The sequence below is a fragment of the Numenius arquata genome, chromosome 4 (genome assembly GCF_964106895.1).
Source record: "Numenius arquata chromosome 4, bNumArq3.hap1.1, whole genome shotgun sequence".
NCBI lineage: Eukaryota > Metazoa > Chordata > Aves > Charadriiformes > Scolopacidae > Numenius > Numenius arquata.
This window is the reverse complement of record NC_133579.1, coordinates 46,742,716-46,761,096: the sequence shown is the minus strand read 5'-3', so window position 1 is coordinate 46,761,096 and position 18,381 is coordinate 46,742,716. Positions and strand designations below refer to the sequence as shown.

At 38.6% G+C, this 18,381-nt stretch overlaps 1 protein-coding gene across 2 annotated transcripts in view; it reads left to right on the top strand.

Moving 5' to 3' along the window:
• The window catches only part of CTNND2 (catenin delta 2), a 543,425-nt gene that overhangs the window by 239,560 nt on the left and 285,484 nt on the right, over positions 1–18,381 (top strand). Inside the window, exon 5 of one of the 2 annotated variants that reach the window (XM_074146739.1) lies at positions 11,315–11,487. The exons of the other annotated variant lie outside the window; for it this stretch is intronic. Within the exon in view, the coding sequence (XP_074002840.1) occupies positions 11,315–11,487 (173 nt within the window). The remainder of the gene's footprint in view (positions 1–11,314; positions 11,488–18,381) is intronic. 2 annotated transcript variants of the gene reach the window in all.

Below are 18,381 nucleotides of genomic sequence, written 5' to 3'. Positions count from 1 at the left end.
TTCCATGAGTCTGATAGTATTTCGTATTTGCAACACGTTTCCTGACTTCCAGAAGACTTTTATGTAAACTCACTGGAAATTCTATCATCTTTATAATATATTGCCTACAAATTTTTGCCATAAAAGTTACCTATCCCTAAAGAAATTCCTCCCCATTAAGTACTTCCTTACTGAGCTCAGTTATTGAAGAACTACTTATTTCTCTCTGATTTTCTTCCTGGCTCTCACAGGTGCACAGTTAGAGAGTTTTACCACCAGGCAATATTTTGCAAGTGCCAAAGTTTTGAAATATGTTTCTACCAGTCACTAAGAGGAGATTACATTTGACACTCTGTAGTCCTAGATTAATCACACAAGAATTCCTCTTATTTGAAGGCATTTCATTAGCATTATGCAGTAATTGGAAACCTGTTAGTGTCAGGCATGCTCTCTGAATTAGACATTGGTGCTATCCCCCTGCCCTGACTATGGATTTCAGTGTGACCATAAAAAAAATATCTTTATGTAATGAAAAAAGAACCATTTGTTCTTGGCGTGGGATGCAGGCCTTATGTTTTTCTATGCACTTCATGTCATATTTTTCTCGTACTTCTTGTGGACATTTGTGGTGCTTTGCTATCCCATGGAGTAGTGGTTTATTATTTCAAATCCTAGCCAACACCTCTATTTTCCTCTTACAATAATGGCAGAATTTTTATCTTGTGTAAAAGCATAAGATAATCAGCATGTAATGAAACTATTCTCTATTCGCAGTTCACTTCCTCTTGAAATAAAGAGTTCTTCATCTTTCGTTCCAATAGTAATTAGGTCAGAAAGAGAGTTAGAAGGGATATCCTTGCATTGTTCCCTTACATAATGGTATCAGCCTATTTTTTGCATCATTTCTCCAGATATATATCATTTATAGAATTCTTGGATGAAAATGAACTTATTCCACATTTCTGAATGCATTCATCAAATCCTATTTTCCAGTACCTAAGAATAGGTTCTGTAGCAACACTAAAGCCCTTTTCTGTATTTGTAGGTAGAACATAGCCCTCTTAATGCTGGTAGAGCATGGTATTGCATATAAATTACTTTCCTTTTTTTGTAAAACAAGTTTGTTTTCAGTGTACTCATTTAAGAATTGCTGCCTCTGATCTAAAGAGACGTGTTTGTTTCATAACAAGGGAGCTGTTTGGGATTTAGCATAAAGAAGTATTATCATTTGTTTCTTCATTTTAAGCGTGTGTTTGCTCCCTCCTTCCTTTTTTTCCAACTTTCTGCATTACTAGGCAATGTAATACCTTTGTTATATTGCAGCCTTGGCATTTTTTCTTGTAATATAAAGGCACTGATATCTTTAATATTTAAAATCTCCTAGAAGGTAGATCTTGAAATATTTTCCTAGTACTATTCTAGTACTAGTCCTGGATTTGGAGGGAGAATGGGGGCAACGCTTATTACTATTGTTACAGCTATTTGTTATCTTCTGTTTGAGATCTCATTAACATTCGGTTTGAAAGTCCTTCTTTTCCTACAGAATCTGACCAGTTGTAACTGACAGGATTTGTTTTCTTCTTCAGATCTTAAATTTTTGCCTTGGTTTAATCTCTCCTTTTTCTGCCTGTAATTAAGAAAACATCTTCTTTTTATGATAGCCACAAAGGTCTCTCATCTGGTTCCTGGGGTTTTCCCCCACAATTTCTCCCTACCTCTGCTACTGCTTCAGCCTGCACTTCTTGCAGCTTTCCCAGAGACTGGAAAATGGGGAAGAGGGGAGAGACATCTGTACTTCAGTGGCAAAGCGGTTGCTCCTTGCCACCCCCTGAGACATCTTCAGGGCTTCCCTTCCCTTCACTCAATTCCATTGCTTTCCAAACCCATCCTAAATCATCTCAGTTTCTTCAAAGAATGTTTCAGATGACCTCAAAAATAGGCCATACTGGAACAGAGGGGTTTAAAACAAACAGACAAACAGATGTTCTTTACTGTTAGAATTTGGAGGGAATATTTTCTCCTGGCCCCAGCCAGATTCAGCTTAATTCTGGGAGCAGGACTTGAAAAACAGGATACGCCAGTGAGATGCCAAAGTATTTAGTAACCCTCAGAACAGGTCCATCCACCTTGTCTTTAACTATCATCCCCTCTTCCCTACTCTCAAATGCTGTGGAAAGACCTTGGCAGGTTACTATGAAGAGCTATCCCTGGTTTTATTGCTCTTTCAGTCTAGTTGTAGGATTCCTCCAGCATCCCAAATACAGTTGAGCACTTGGAAATTGAGTGCTCACTCTACAGATACCTGACCCGATCTTTATTTTATTGCATCTTTTTTAGTCACCCATTCCTTTGCAAAACTGGGCAACAAATACAACTAGAAACTGTTAGCAATTACTTACCATGAGTATACACACTTAAATGAGGAAATGAGAAAAGGAGGTTGTAGGATAGAAATCAATGTTTCATGCTCAAACTAAATGACCTGAGAGGCAGAAGAAACAGTAAGCGATGACTTTTTGGTATTTGAAATCCTTAATTAGGCATATACTAACAGTTTGGAGATGGTTCCTCTCTCTGGGATATGAGGCACCTCAACCTATTAACTCTGTAAATGAATATTTACCTTTAAATATTAAAGGAGTTTTGCTATTGCTTTCTTTCAACTGTTACCCAAATGAGCAAAACAGGTTGAAGAATGTGTGAAGTGATTAATTACACTAATTAAAAACACTTTATTTACACTTACTCTATAATTTATCATTACTACTTCTGTCAGTTGATCGAAGGTGAGTGAAGTGTTGTTTATAATTGGTATGGGAGCTAATTAAATGTTCGTTTGAGCATGTTTTGGTCTATTTCCTTTGTCAATTAGAACTGGCAATGCAATAGATGACTGACCAAATGGAAATGTATAAGACAGTAGTAGTGCTCCACTTTGCTACTTCCTTGGAGAAGGAAAAGTGCCCCAGTAAGCCATCTGGCTTCAAATCTTAAGGAGAGAAAAAAAAAACAAAAACATCTCCTTTCACTTACATGATGTTTTGGTTGGGAACTTCACATGAAAAACTGAGTAACAACCATGCAATTATCTCATGGGGGCTGACTAGGTATATGTTTCTGTAGTTTGTAGTGTAATTATTTTAGCCAATTCAGAAGTAATTATTGCATAGATTTAGCATACTGAATTAATCATGCCCTTATCTTGTAATAATATAGTACTGTATGTAACTTGTCATTATACAGTAATTATTTTATAATTGAACAACTAACAGATAATGTATTATTGAGTACTTGTTCCATGATAAATTTGGTTCTGTAATATATCAGTCCCATTTCATAATTCAGCCTTTTTCTTTTTGTTTTGAAGATTGACCATACTACTACTATAGTATCATCTTGAATTGTTACATACAGTGAAGCTACAGTTTGTGAAGTATTCCATGAGATATTGCAGTCTGAGGATTAGGAAATTGGAGTAACATTTCAGACGTTTGACTGGTGTGCACTAGGGATAGGCTGTCATTGATATCCCCACAGGAAACAAAATTTTTGGTTTCTTTTTGTGAGTTCCTCCTTTACACGAATCCCACATTCATCTGGCTATTTATTTAGCTTTGTTACCCAGCAGTGGCACTACAATATAAGATAGAAAAAATAAAAAGTTCTCTGAATTTACAATGCAGTTAATCCACAGATTCCTACTACTTTAACTGGCTGTCCTGTATGTAAAAATAAATCATCACGAATACTGATTGTACTTAATTCGTATCTGACTTGACATCACGTGTTTGTTTTTAAATCCTCACTGTAGTAATGTGATGTAGTAATATGACAAATAGCAAAATTTAATAGGATGTGCTTCTCCGCCCCCCTGGTCCCTAATCAGTGTAAGCGTATGAGACCAGTCTCTCAGCAGTTAGCATGATTTCTCAGTGCTTAGAAGACTGCTTAACTTCTGACACTGGTAAGCTCCTTAGAGCCCAAGTTCCTAGTGGATTTCTTACGTAAGATACTCTTCTGCTTGTGACGACTAAGGGGCTATGCTTCGGGTCAGCTCTGCTACTGCTTGGTCACCAGACAAGGTCCTACCCTCTGGGGGAAGGGAAGAAAGCATCTCATGACTCACCAGTTCCGATTCCCAACCAAGTTTCCTGGCTATTCCATCACTGACAGTGATGATGCATATTTTTTGTAATCTCACTGAAGCTCCTGTAGGCTTTAATGACTATTCATTGAATCAATATTCAGTGCTATGCTGATTCACTTTGGTCTTTGTTTCTTGTTCTTTTTTGTTGTTGTTAAATCTAATCCTTTCTCTGTGTAATTTGGGCATTGTGCTTCCTGGCCCAGGACTGTGGATTGCAGTGGGCAGCTGAGCATCCAGCTCCTCTCACGGTGTGCTTCCAAGCAAGTGAGGAAAGGAAAGCTATGTCCTGTACTCTTGGAGTTTGGCAATGCCAGGGTGCATTGAATCCCCTGTTGTTGCAGGAAAACTAGCAGAAAGAAACATGTTTTTAAAATGTGGAGCAGTGGTGGTGACATAGTTGGTCTGCTAAACATTTCTAATAATACAGCTACTCTTTTATGAGCATCCTATATGTTAAAAATTGGTTTTATACTGTATATTCAACTGCTAAGTGGTGTTAGCACATGTCCTGGTTTCAGCTGGGATAATTTTCTTTCTAGTGGCTGTTGTGTTTCAGATTTGGTGTGAAAGGAATATCAATAATGCATATTGTTTTAGTTGTTGCTAGGTGATGTTTATACCATTCAAAGACTTTTTTCAGCTTCCCATAGAAGCTGAGAAGGAGCATAGACAGAACAATGGAATGGCCAATGAAATGTTCCATACCACAGACCCCATGCATAGTATATAAATGGGGGCTGGCTGGAGGGTGGGAATTTGCAATCACTGCTCAGGATAGTGCCAGTTCACCAATTTATTGGGTGGTGAGAGTGACTTGTGTCATTATTGTTATTATTGCTGTTTTCCTTTTCTGATACTGTTCTGTTAAACTGTTTTTATCTCAATCCTCAAGGGTTTTTTTTCCCCTTTCTTTTCCCCTCCTTTTCTTTCTCTTCTCCCTACCCATCTGGGGGTGAAGAGGAAGAACGGTGCGAGCAGCTGTGTGGTCCTAGTTGCTGGCTGGGGTTAAATCATGACAGCACACACCGCTTTTAATACACTTAGAATATCTTAAAAACTTATTTGGCTCCTACTGAAATCAGCAAGCATATTCCAGTGGTTTGGAATATAGTAGCCGTAGTCTTTGGTAGTTTCTGAGCATACAAAAATGGACATTTTGGACCTTTCTTCAATATATAAGTTGGATTGTTCTGATGAAATGTAGGTATAAATTCAGTTGCACAAGTGAATATAAATTTTTATGCTGAGGAACAAGATATTGTTTAGAAGCAAAATACACTTTTTTTTTCATGCAATGGAAAGCTTCTTTTATCTTGTTTTAAGTATGCTGCGAAGTGTGGTTTGAAAAAAAGGAAATCTAAGGGATGACCTAAATAGAGCAATATGGTAAAATAGTTATATCAGTGGAATTTTATTGTTGTATTACCATTCTTTTTTCTTTTTTCTTTTTTTTTTTTTTTTTTACTTACTGGTCTGCAATATCTTGTCACTTCTTGCATAAGAAGTAGAATAATTAGAAGTTTATGTGTATTTATTCTATACTTGTAACTAATTTTTTGTTGCCTAAGCAAGTGCTGGTAGAGGTAGAACAGTACGTGCAGGAGGTACTGAGATGTATCCTAATATTCTGCTGTTCTGAAATAGCCATATATGGTATTTCTGCATGCAAACACTCACTGTTCAAGAATAATTTATTTAAAAAAAATAATTCAATCTGAAAGTTTTAGGTTGTGATTATTTTTTTGCCTAGTTGGTTTGGGTTTGTTGGGTTTTTTAACTCTGAATGCTGGAAGAAGGAAGAGGAGGTGGTCTGAGGAGAGCAGAAACGACAGGCAAAAGATTTTATTTCCAAAGGAAATATTGCTCTTGAAAATAAAAGGACAAACGTTTTTATAACTTCAATTTTTTCTGCATTTTTGGCTGAGCCATGGATGATAATAGTAACCTGGAGCCTTTGTGTAACTTCGGTTTCCCGTAATCAACTGTTACTGTGATGCCCTTGAATTAATAATAATCTCATCATTTTAAGGCCACTCACTTCCTTGGTTTGGTTTTTAAATAGCTACACTGCACCTTATTGCAGCATTGCACATTGTATTGTTATTCAGAAAGGAAAACAGCATCCCATGAAGAAATATTGCCTGTGCCATACCTTATCCCTCACTGGTGAGGGGCGCAGGCGCAGGTAGATGCTGTGGAAGCTCTCCTTCTACTAGGGCTCGTGATGGAGTCTGTAACTCACCAGTTTACATTTATGGCCATATGCAACATACTAAATGCTATGAATCAGCCTTTTCAGTGTAACTCCAGGCCGTGCTTATTTTGTTGAATACAGTAATATGGCAGGAAGGAAGCAAGCGTGGGCTCCAGTGCTGCTCTCTTTAGTGATGGGACTCAGGGGAGGGCCAAGTCCCGCAGTGTATCTGCTCCTCTTCCCTGTTTCACTTGAAGTAAACGTGCCAGGTACTCTCAGGTGCTCCAAATATTTTAATCTCTTGGAGTTTTGAAAGATAAAAATAATAGCCTATAACATAACTTCCAGTAAGAAGGGTGGGTAATATAAAGTAATTAAAACTTTAGGGAGTTTTAATTAATTTAATTGGGAGTCCTGGTGGATAGCAAACTTTCCATGAGCCAGCAATGTGCCCTTGTTGCCAAGCGAGCCAATGGAATCTTGGGCTGCATAGGGAAGAGTGTGGCCAGTAGGTCGAGGGAGATCATTCTCCCCCTCTACTCTGCACTGATGAGGCCACAACTGGAATATTGTGTCCAGTTCTGGGCTCCGCAGTTCAAGAGACACAGGGAACTACCGGAGAGAGTCCAACGTAGGGCAACTAAGATGATTAAGGGATTGGAGCACCTCCCTTACGAGGAAAGGCTCAAAGAGCGGGGGCTCTTTAGCCTGGAGAAGAGAAGGCTGAGGGGAGACCTTATCTATGTTTACGAGTACCTAAAGGGTGGAATAAAGGATGATGGAGCTGGACTCTTTTCAGTGGTTCCCAGCGATATGACGAGGGGCAACGGGCACAAGCTGGAACATAGGAAGTTCCATTCAAGTATGAGGAGAAACTTCTTTATGGTGAGGGTGACAGAGCAGTGGAACAGGCTGCCCACGGAGGTTGTGGAGTCCCCTTCTTTGGAGATTTTCAAGACCCGCCTGGATGCAGTCCTGAGTAATGTGCTCTAGGCAATCCTGCTTTAGCAGGGGAGTTGGACTAGATGATCTCTAGAGGTCCTTTCCAACTCTGTGACAATTCCGTGATTCCATAAAAGAGCTTCACAGGAAGCCTGTCCTTTCCTTTCACCTTCTGAATGGGTGATTCCTTTCCTTTAACTCTGCTATGTCTGCCGGCACCTGGGTCTCCAGACTGCAAAGGAAACTCATGTTTCCCTTCTCTGATCCCTAGAAAAGTCCTCTGTTCTCCATCACCTCTGAGCTTTCATTGTGGGCTGGCTCCCTGATGCAGGCATGTTCTTCATCCTCCTCTGTTCTCTTCTTGCCTGGTCTTCTCTGTGCTTCAGCAGCTTTCTCCAGCTTAAGTGCACTTTGTCTGTGTCCTAAGGAGGATGCAGACCCTCTCCCTCTCCTTTGAACTCTTATGGAGCCAGGTTACAGCCAAGGTGAGGAGGAGCCAAGGTGAGGAGGATGGAGAGCCTTGCACACTGCTCTGCTCAAGGTTAAGAGGAAGAGGAAAGTATTGTCTGCAGCACGTGTCCGACAAACTGGAGACATATGAAAGAGTTAATTACTATACCCGGCTCTATATTTTGAAGTTAGTCAAAGTGGTGAATTAGACCTTGTATCTCTACTATTTCAGTGTTGATGATACAGGAGGAAAGTGGCACTAACTGAATCAGTGAAAATTTGGTACTATCCACAATGAATAATCCAACGCTAATATTCTTTCACAAGGCAAATAGACGTTTTTTTTAATGTGCTGATTAAAAAACATAGGGGAAACCAGGTGGTTATACCTTCCCCACACCCCCAAATAGAAACAAAATGTAGTACGAATTTTTAAAGCCACACTGCAAATCCTTGGTATCTGCTAAACTAAACCTTATGAAGCTGGAAGTGTTTGTTTTCAAGCTTATTTTAAATTGAAGATTTTTAGTTAATTATGTGGCATTAAGGGAAAAAACAAGACTGAATTGTTCCGGTAGTTAACTAGTGATTTCCAGTGCCTAACTGAAAATAGAGAATTTCTTCTCACTGCCTTAATTTCTCTGAAAACAAATGAATAGTTGCATGAACACTTTCTTATACCAACACAACAGAATTTAAATTTTTGCCAGGAAGAAACAGTATGTTGTCAAGAGCCATCAGCGTATGGAAGTACACAAACAAACCACTTTCTTCTCTCCTGGGTGAGCTGCGGGCTCTTCAGAAGGTTTGGTTTTGCCTTCAGATTGAAATCTCAAGAATGTTAATGAGAAAAGCGATCCATCTTTTCCCTATCAGACAAGGCGGGACAGCTTGTAGTCCCTAAACCTTGAAAAAGGAACTTGTGTTTTTTTCAAGATCACGCTGATTGATCTTAAATGTATCTTGTAGTTTGCACGCTTGGTTTAGACTTAGTTATTTACAGGTGAGCAGCCACAACTCTATTCTACGTTTGCTTGAGAAATGTGGGCTTATTTTAAATTTAAATATCTGGCTGCCTCTCTCAAATGACTTCGTAATTACTTTATTGAAATGTATGTATATTTTAATTATTCATTACTGCTTGTTAAGGTACAAAATAAAAACTGCTATAAAGTAGTTAGTGAACTTAAAACCATGTGCTCCAAACCTTTTATTAAAAATTTTTATCTACAGTTTGGATAAGTTTCTTAAAGCGCATGGAAGTGTTTAAGCTAAATGGTGGAGGGAACCCATGTATGTGATTCTAGCTGGCTATGTAAATCCCCTAGTGAGCCATGGTAATATGAAAGGAGCACTTGAAAGCCAGATGCAATGAAAATTTAAACATATTGAGTTCATAGCATGTGATAGTTTAATCATTATTTAAGCTTTAGAAATGTCACAGCATAATTACTTTCAGAATGAGTACAAACTCTTTCATGCACAAAAATTGCTGCAACTTTTGCCCTTCCTGGGAAAGTTACACTTTTGTGAATTTTCTGAACGTCACTCAATGGATCACAGGGAAATTCTTACTGAAAATTCAAAACCCAAAAGATTAAAATAAAGTCTACAGATATATTTTAAAACTAAGCCTGTATTTTCTTTATGCTCTTTAAAAAAACCTGTGAAAATATTTCTTTCATTAAAGAACAGATTTGAAACAAAACCAGTTAAATGGAAAATGCTTAGTAAACCCGATTTGCAAAGTCACAGGATGGAAAGCTACAAAATGTTGGATTTATAAGCACCCATGCAGGATTACTTTCAGCTCTCCTTTGCATGTGATACATTTTTAATAACCTCACAGCATACATGGAGCCCTGCCTCCTTCTGTACTTGTAAGGAAAATACAAGTACCAGAACTTAATTTCCAAATGTGTCCTAGATCTGGAATATTCCGATGAATGGAATTGACTTTGCAGTATAAATTGGGTTGGTATGTAAAATAGTGTCACAATCCCAGTTTACACTTTAGATGCAAACACTTCCACTTTACATAGCCTACTAAAATTTGTTTATAATATGAGCGGTTTGGGTTGGTTTTGAGAAAATATCAGTTATAAGGGTTCTGCCGTTTTTGACAAACAGGCTAGGGGAAATTTGTTAATTTGGGGGTGTGATTGTTTGCATGTTCTTTAAGTAGAAGTCTTTTTGGAGCAGCTGTGCATCCTCGTAGCAAAGACTTAAAGGACATAAAATTTGGCCTTTGTTTCAGGAATGCACTGGGAGTTATTTCTGAAATTCATTGGCATTTTGCCATTGTGAGTCTTTTTAAAACTGAACTTTTCACATGTTCTGTAGAAGGAAAGTCAATGTAATCATTTCACATCCCTTAAGGTTTGTGTCGCCTTCTGTGCTCTCATGAGCTTGTTAGTGCTAACCAGAAGATGAACCTATTCTCCCCGTGGAGCCGCTGAATATGCTATAGATGATGGCTGTTGGGTTGAAGGTAGACTTTGCAACTCATGCAATGGCCAAGGCGTTAACTCTCTTTTTTTCCCTCCTCTTGTATTTCACTTGCTGGGCCTGGACACCATGGAGGAGTAAGCTAGTTTATTGAAAATTAAGAAATACTAGAATCAGTGAAGGCATAGGGGAGGATTAGGCGGGTATTCTTTAATGTAGCTCTTCATGTATGGAGACAGAATGAGTTCACCAGTAAAAGTGGTTGTGGGAGGTCATGTCTAAACCATGCGACAGTGCAGTGTAGGAAGAGCCTTTCTCTGTCTGCTACATGCTCTTGGGGCAAAAACTGGGGAATTTGCTATGTGTACGTGATAACCTAAATCACTTGTACTTGAACCAAATGAATATTGGAACATGTGTTAGTTTTGCAAAACGACTAAATAAGTGTGGAAAGTATCACTGTTCCCACTCCCGACATGCCCTTCAGTCTGGCAGCCCCAATTTAAGCTCGCTGCCTGCACTTGGCTCTCCTGCCGCGCAGTGCTGTGATGGGGAAGATAAGATAGGCTGACAAAACAGTCATCAAAGATTCACTGACATCAGGGTGAGTCCTACACGATGAGAAGAGCTATTAATATTTTAAAGGCTGCCATCCATCCCTACAGGCACCAAAGTATTACATCACCATGCGTACACGACAGAGTGGCAGTAATCAATAGATCTAATGTGCTGGGGGCCCAGGGATGGACAAGAGTTAGCATTTCCCATGCAGAACGAGTAGATATAATTAAGTGAAATAAACAAGGCTTATCCTTAGAAAAAAAGAAAACTCATTAACTATTCTGAGCTGAAAACCAAGACTTCTTTATCAAATAGGACGGTTGGGTTTGTTTAGGCTTAGAATTTCTTCACCGGTCAAAACCATACGTTTTTTGCAAAGAAAGCAATGTGGTCTGTAGCTTGAACACAATAATAATAATGATAACTGAATGGTAAAGAAATTACTTAATGTATGTGATTGTTATTACTGAAAAGCCAAACTGTGAAAAGCTGAAGCCACATACGTCTGTTAATTTCGAGTCTCACTCGACAGATAACACAGCTGTGCTCTTTCCCTGCAACTTTCTCACTGCTCCCAAATCCTGTCCCCGCAGGGCCCAGCCTCCTCTCCCAGAGCACGCTCCAGCTCAATTCCAAACCTGAAGGCTCCTTCCAGTACTCGGCCAGCTACCACAGTAACCAGACCCTCGCCCTGGGCGAAACAGCAGCCGCCCAGCTCCCGGCCCGCAGTGGTCAGGCCAGAGGTGCCATCCAGAGCTACAGCCAGGTACGTGTCCTAAGCAGCCCGGGTCTCTCGCACCCAAAAATCGTTCGAGGTGGCTCCCAGGAAGGAGAGCTGTTTGGTGCCCACCGGCACGTGAATGTCTGCCTTTACTTTCTGTCGTGTTCAACGCATCTGCAGCGGGGTGGAGTTACCACCTCCATGTTCATAAATCTAAAGTGGGTTGACTTGCATAGTAATAAAATAATACTGATTAAAAAGAAGATTTACATTGCCAGTTTTACTTACTCATATATATATATTTTGGTGATCGCATATTTAGGCATTTAAGTTATAAAATTTCTGTGGCTGTGCTCATTAGGAGCCCTAACTAAGGTCTAGGACCTCCTGCATTGCCATCAGGATATTACTGAAAGTAGTGTCAGCAAGCAAAAACAAAGCCAGGATGACACCAGATGCAAAACCGGGTTGGGATACTGTCCATTGCCTGGTGCTATGATGTAATCTCAAGTGTAAGAGTAATTTTTTTGCCTTTTTTTCCCCCCATATGGTAAGACAAGCAACTTATCAGCCAGCCACCTGCATGTTTCAAACATTTTGAAAGATTGTTTCAGATACTTATGAAGACTTTATAAATCTCTCTTCCTGTCTAAATGATCCTTCCTGGCTCTGACACGTAACCCTCTCACCTTCTGTACTTTTCACTGTGACATCAAAGCCTCTCACTGGGAAGTTAAGCTTCAGTTTAGACACAGATTTCTAGAAGCATTCATGCTTCTGTACATAAACAAAGTCTGACTGGGTTTCGTTGGTCAGCTCAGGTTATTTTCTCTGTTTAGATCTTAACCGCCCCAGCAAAGCAGACCATCTCAGTGTGACACTGGGACACGTTATAATTCAGGATTCTGTAGAAGTGAGTAGTATTTGAATTTCAAAGCCTTAAATTGCTAAGAGATTTCCAGTATTATATAGTCATTGCACAGCTTGTGGGATACCAAGAGACATACAATATTCTATTCTCTCAATTTGCTCAGAAAAGCTCCCTATCCTCTAAGACTGAAAAATGAAATAAAGCACAGTTAAATTTCATTTCAAATTGGGTAGGTACTTTTTTTCTTCTTTGAAGGGTTTAAAATGAGCCTGCATAGTGGTAAGGCCTCAGAGTTTTTCTGTGTTTACCAAAGAGGACCTCCCTGATGTTCTTTGGGATTGGAGCCAGCAGGAGAGCAGGACTCCAGCTAGAAGGAAAAAGGAGGCTCTAATATCCAGTTGTAGCCTGGGCAGATGTCATCAGGAGCTGTGCTGTGTGAAAAGCATTGTACCCTGGAGGTACAGCCTGAAAGGGTGGGATGCATTCTTCAAGAAATGCTAGAAAAAGTAAGATGATGGAAAAGGAACAGGTTATGAGAGTAACAGAGCAACAGAAACAAATAAGAAATGAGAAGGGAAGGAGAAAGAATCTAAAAAAAAAAAAAAAAGGCAGGAAGGGAAAGTGTGCAATTGTCTCAAGTTAGAAGTAGTGATATATAAATTTCATCATTCATTCATTCATAGAAAAGGATGAATTTATGGAGAGGGGAAAAAAATAATGATCTAGATTTCTTTTATTAAAATTACACTGAACAGCCATTGCATGGACCTGAAAAGCTCTCATGAGCCATCTACTTCACAGAGAACTGGTTACCTTCAGAAAGGTAACTAGTAAGTTAGTAAGGCAACCTTTCCTATCCTTTTTTTTCCCCCTTTGTATGAGAGGGCAGAAAATAGGTTTTCTTTCTTCTGGTTCCTCCATATGGATGGTATGGTAGATGTTCCTGTGGGAAAATAACTCACAGAACACAATTTCACACCATCATCCTGCAAAGGATGCTTTACAACTTCAAGTCAATTAAAATATATCTTGAAAATATTAAGAAACTGACATATAAATTATGAATTAATACCATTAAAAGCATATATAGGTGGCTTTAAAAGAGGTAAACAAGAACAGGAAGAGTCAAAAGTTAAAATTAAAAAGTTCTGAATATGACCATTGCTGATCCCACAATTAAGGAGAAAAAAAGTCAATCCTTGGAATTGTTTTGCTATCCCTATTATAATTGAAATAAGCCTCAGGAGTCAAAACTGCTCAGATTGTGATAATTTCCTTTGGTATTTGTGTGCCAGGAATATAGCTATCTCTGAACATGAATGATAGCCCAAATGAGTGGAAAAAATATGTAAATAGTCCCAAGGCCAGCTGTGACAGCAAGAACAATTTCTGAAAATGCAATTGTGTAAAAAAGAGAAACTAATTAGTCTTGGGACTTCCTGTATAGCGCTGCAAAGTGCAATCTAACATTTTTGTCAATTTGGAGGACTTCATTATAGATCATAGAGTTTTTCCAGTGCTTTGAGTACTTTAGAACATGGAACTTTTATCTTCTAAATGCTACTGGAATAGGATTTTGTAGCAACAACTGCTCCTCTGGCAGGGAAATACTCTGTTTCCCCACTGAAAACAATTTATCAAACTTGGTGTCCAGATCCTGATATATCCTGTATTAATCGATCAAGGTTATTTGTGAAGATTCAGTAGTGGCTCTCACTACAAAAAGTAGCAGATTTTGCAGATGAGTTGCTCAAAAGTGAATCCTCTATTTGGACAATGTAGTTTGTGAACAACTGATTGATTGGGTTTACTGTCATCTTGAGAATGGTCAGCTTACATTGTAGATACCGTAGGAATATAAGGCATAGCACGTGCTAAAAATAGTGGCTTTCCACATGCTCTGCCATGTATTTGCAAGGGGAGGGGAAAGGAAGTTAAACTAGTTTACGTTTCTGGATGAGGACTTTTTTAGCTTCTGGTGAAGCTAAAATGATGCTTTTTTTAGCATCATTTGCAGGATGATGCTGTGGTCTTTTTAGAAGCTGAGGCATAAACAGAGGTAAATCCCTACTGCATATTATCCTATGCTCCTGAGCCTTCCGGACTGAACAAACTGGCACAGAATTTGAAAACCCTTAAAAACAAGAAATAGATGTGAAATAAAGGTAATTAAAAAAAAAAAAAAAAAAAAAAAAGCCTTGAAATATTATTTAACAGTTAATTTTCTAACTTCTATCCTTTTTCCTGTAAACAAGTCATAAGTTTCTCGTTCATCACACCACCACACCTCACTAGCCCTATTTAGAACATTAGCTAACAAGTACAAGAATCTGTTCAGTTATCAAGCAAAACCTGCATCCTGGCCTGTTTCAGTTAGACTCATAGCTCTTCCCGCCATCGGTCATCTGTGCCACAAGGTGATAGGCTGACCCAGACAAAATGTAACATAAGGACTTCGCCTCTGGCAGCATGTGACACATGATGTTGCGTTTAAACCTGGATTTCAAATATGAAAATGAGCATTTTTCTGTCATTAAAGGAAGCAGATGAAATCTTAAAACAGATTACTCTTATTAGGACACTCACGGAGAACAATTCACTAGTGTAGCTTATGGTAGTGAAGAACTGATCTGCATAAGTCTGATCCTACAATATTGATCCTACAATAGGTAATGATTGAAGCTTCCATTGCTGCTTTAAAACCAGAGATTGACCATCCCTGGACACTCTCAAAGGATCTCACACTGTTCTGTTTGTGGATGTAGAAGACTACGATGGTATTACCTACCTTCATCTATGTATGACCTTTTGAGATTAGGATCAGGTAGGCTGACAGGTTTTCCTGGTAGTGTTGGGGTATATTTTGCAAACACAGTATTGCAATGACCTTGTGCTGGCCATGACCTTTGTGATAAAATCAGGAGAAAGAGATGGAAAAGACCACGTTTGAGAGATCCAGAGGTAGAGGCTGGCTGATCATGTAAGTGCATTTTGAATATCGGTAGCATCTTCCTAGTTATGTCAGGAACTTATAAATGACAGCAAAACAGTCCTGCAGAAGAAAGACTTTTCCACAGGTGTTGCCCAAGGACTGAAGTCTTCTCCCCTTTGTAGAAGAGTGTTGATAGAGGTATTGGATCAGAGCAGGGTGGTGCCTCGAGTGAAGCCGTATGGAAGGTTCTTTGGGCTGACAGAAATAAAGCCCTCAATAGATTGGCAAGCCTTGCAGTCACTGAAAGAGCTCAGAACATCACATAGATTGTGAAACAGAGCTGGACCTTTACAAGACCACTTGTGTCTCTTGAAAACCCTAGTAAGGATGATCAAGTTTGCTGCCTAAAGTTGGCAACAACTGCAAATATTTGAGAAGCCAAAGCAGCCTGGAGGGATGAGCATCCAATTGGAAAATCCTCCTCAGAATCAAGAGAAAGGCTCTTCTCATAGGCAACAATGTACTGCATATGACAATGTTCATATTCATCAGATATAACCTTGTTTGAGATTTTAAGGGCGAAGTGATCCCTGAAAGTTCCAGAGAGCAAAACAAGCTGAAAACTTGGTGCTAGCATTTAATGGTAAACTAAAAATGCTTGCATATACAAGTTCATCCAGACCTAAGACAGGCATGCAGACTTACTCAAATGTAACATACCTTTTCAGTTTCTTCTATTATCTGTCAGGGAAGTATACAGGTCTTTGAGCACAAATTGTCATTTCTTAAGGGTAACTGGTACCATGATTCAAATTTTCCAGCATTTTCCTGGAAATTGTATCATTATGTCATTTCCAGGAAATGACTATGAAGCCTTTTCTGTTCTTACTTCTGTTTCTAAGGCTCACATAGTTGCATTGACAGAAGTGCTGTTCCTTAACACCTGTGAATTATGAAGCATAGATGCACAAAATCTACCAGGTTTTGGGTTTGTCTTTTGCCACGCATAAGAAGAAAATAGTTTGAAGGGATTTTAGATGATGTACCCAATAGATCTGCTGCACCTGCTAGCGTATTCATAATGGTTGTCTTGTTCTCTGAGACTTTTGCTATTCAGGTTTTGCTGGTCTTACATGCCATTTTGTCTTCTGGGAGCAATCTCCAAGAATCAACATGCCAGTGTTCCAGTGATCAGCATCTATCCCCAAAGTTTTGCTTAAGCTGTCTAGCCATCTAGGATTTTGTAATTCCTTATCCATGAAAAAATTCCAGCAGAATAGATAATTCAACACAGTTATTTGCCTCTCTTGATTCCACTTCATAAAACAGAAGTCTTGTCTGGCAGTCTTTCATTTAACCTTTTTCAGTTAAAGTTCTGATTTAAATTTTAAATTGGAGTTGTAAAACAAACAAACAAACAGAACAAAACAAACAAACAAACAAAAAAACCCAAACAAACCAACCCTGATTTCCTGAAATTTAGTGCATTAAATGCATGAATCAAGCAGGTAAACAGGAGTTAGACTTTTCTCTAGTCTGCTATAACCTAACTGGACACCCTCAGTAATTTTCTGTATAGAGCTCTGCAAATCTTATTTTGCCTATATCAGTAGAGAATGATCTTTCTAGTAAGATTAAATGAGAAAGAAAATATTTTCATAGCTGTATTAATGTTCTCATGTTTTTTCACAGATTTCTGCTGTTAAAAAAAAAATATCAGAATCCATATATTGAATCCAAATAAGCAAATCAGGCTCCTTTTCTTTGGGATACCAGAAAAATTAAATCTTTGAGTCTTAGAACAGATAGTTATAGGGTTGTGATATCAAAGTTCTTGATTTTTGTTCACGTCTATGCAATAGATTGTTGCAGGAGGATATAACAAGTGGGAAGCAAATTTGCTCTCAATTTATTCATTTAAACACAGTTTCACTCTTAGGTTGACAACAATAATGGATAAATGGAAAAATAACAAGAGGAAAATACCACTGTATTTCATTCTTCCATACGAAGTATAACCTCGCATTGCAGGATGAACAATGACATGGCTGTGTGGTTGTCTTCAGCAACAGACAGGGAGAAACACAGGAAGAAACTAAACACATATTTTGCCTCTTGAAAACATGAGTGGAGAATGTGACTGTACACTTGGCCCTTTGAAAAAACAAAAGAACTTCACAGTAAATTTAAGACAGGTCTGAGATTAGTCACATCCTAGAAGATACGGCATGCTAATGTTTTCATTGCAATCTGTTCATCCAAAAGTTCTCTCCTTCACAGAAGCTTAGCTTTTTAGGAAGTACTATACGCTGCAGTTTTAATTAAGCATTTAATTCTTGTGTTCTACCACTATGCCTTCTTACCTGTAAGAGACAATTGTGAAGTGGGATTTTTTTTGGTTTTTGAATTAGTACTTGCAGAATGCCTGCAGCTTTGCAGAGATTTATTAGGAATATGGGATAATATTGGTTTACTCAAAATTAATTACTCTAAATCCTTGACATATCAAGCCATGTAGAAGTAGATTAGAAAAAGAAATGTTGTATACATGTTGACAGTGCTTGCCTAAAATCCTTATGATCAATGACAAATTGCCTAAGTTACCAGTGTGTTAGCAGTGTGTTGCAGAAGACACTGGTAGCATTGCAGAAGACTGCATTTTGGAACAATGTTGAATATTACAAAATATATTATTATGCCACTTAACAGTACAGAAAGTAAAATTTATTAACAAATCTCAGTTAATAACATACTTATTCAAATGACCTTTTATCCTGTGCAAAACTTGCTCTGTCCATATTGTCTTAAATCTTGCCAGCCTGTTTTTGTTTTATGAAAGTTTTTACCATACAGTTTAAACCCTGAAAATGAAAACTGTACTCCTGTCAAATACATTATTGGACAATCAATTACAGATTAGCCCTTCTTTCCAGTTTAAAGCAGAGACGGTAAGTAGCTCAGCATGAAAACAGCTTTAAAAGTTTGTTGATGTTCCCAGAGTTTGCCTTCCTCGTTTTTTTCAAAAGAGCAACTTGAGCTTGTTGGCCATTTATGAAAATTTCAAGGCTTGTACTTGATGCTGTGCTGTTTGTAACTTGTGGCTGCAATCAGAACACTCCAACTCAACAGTGAGCAG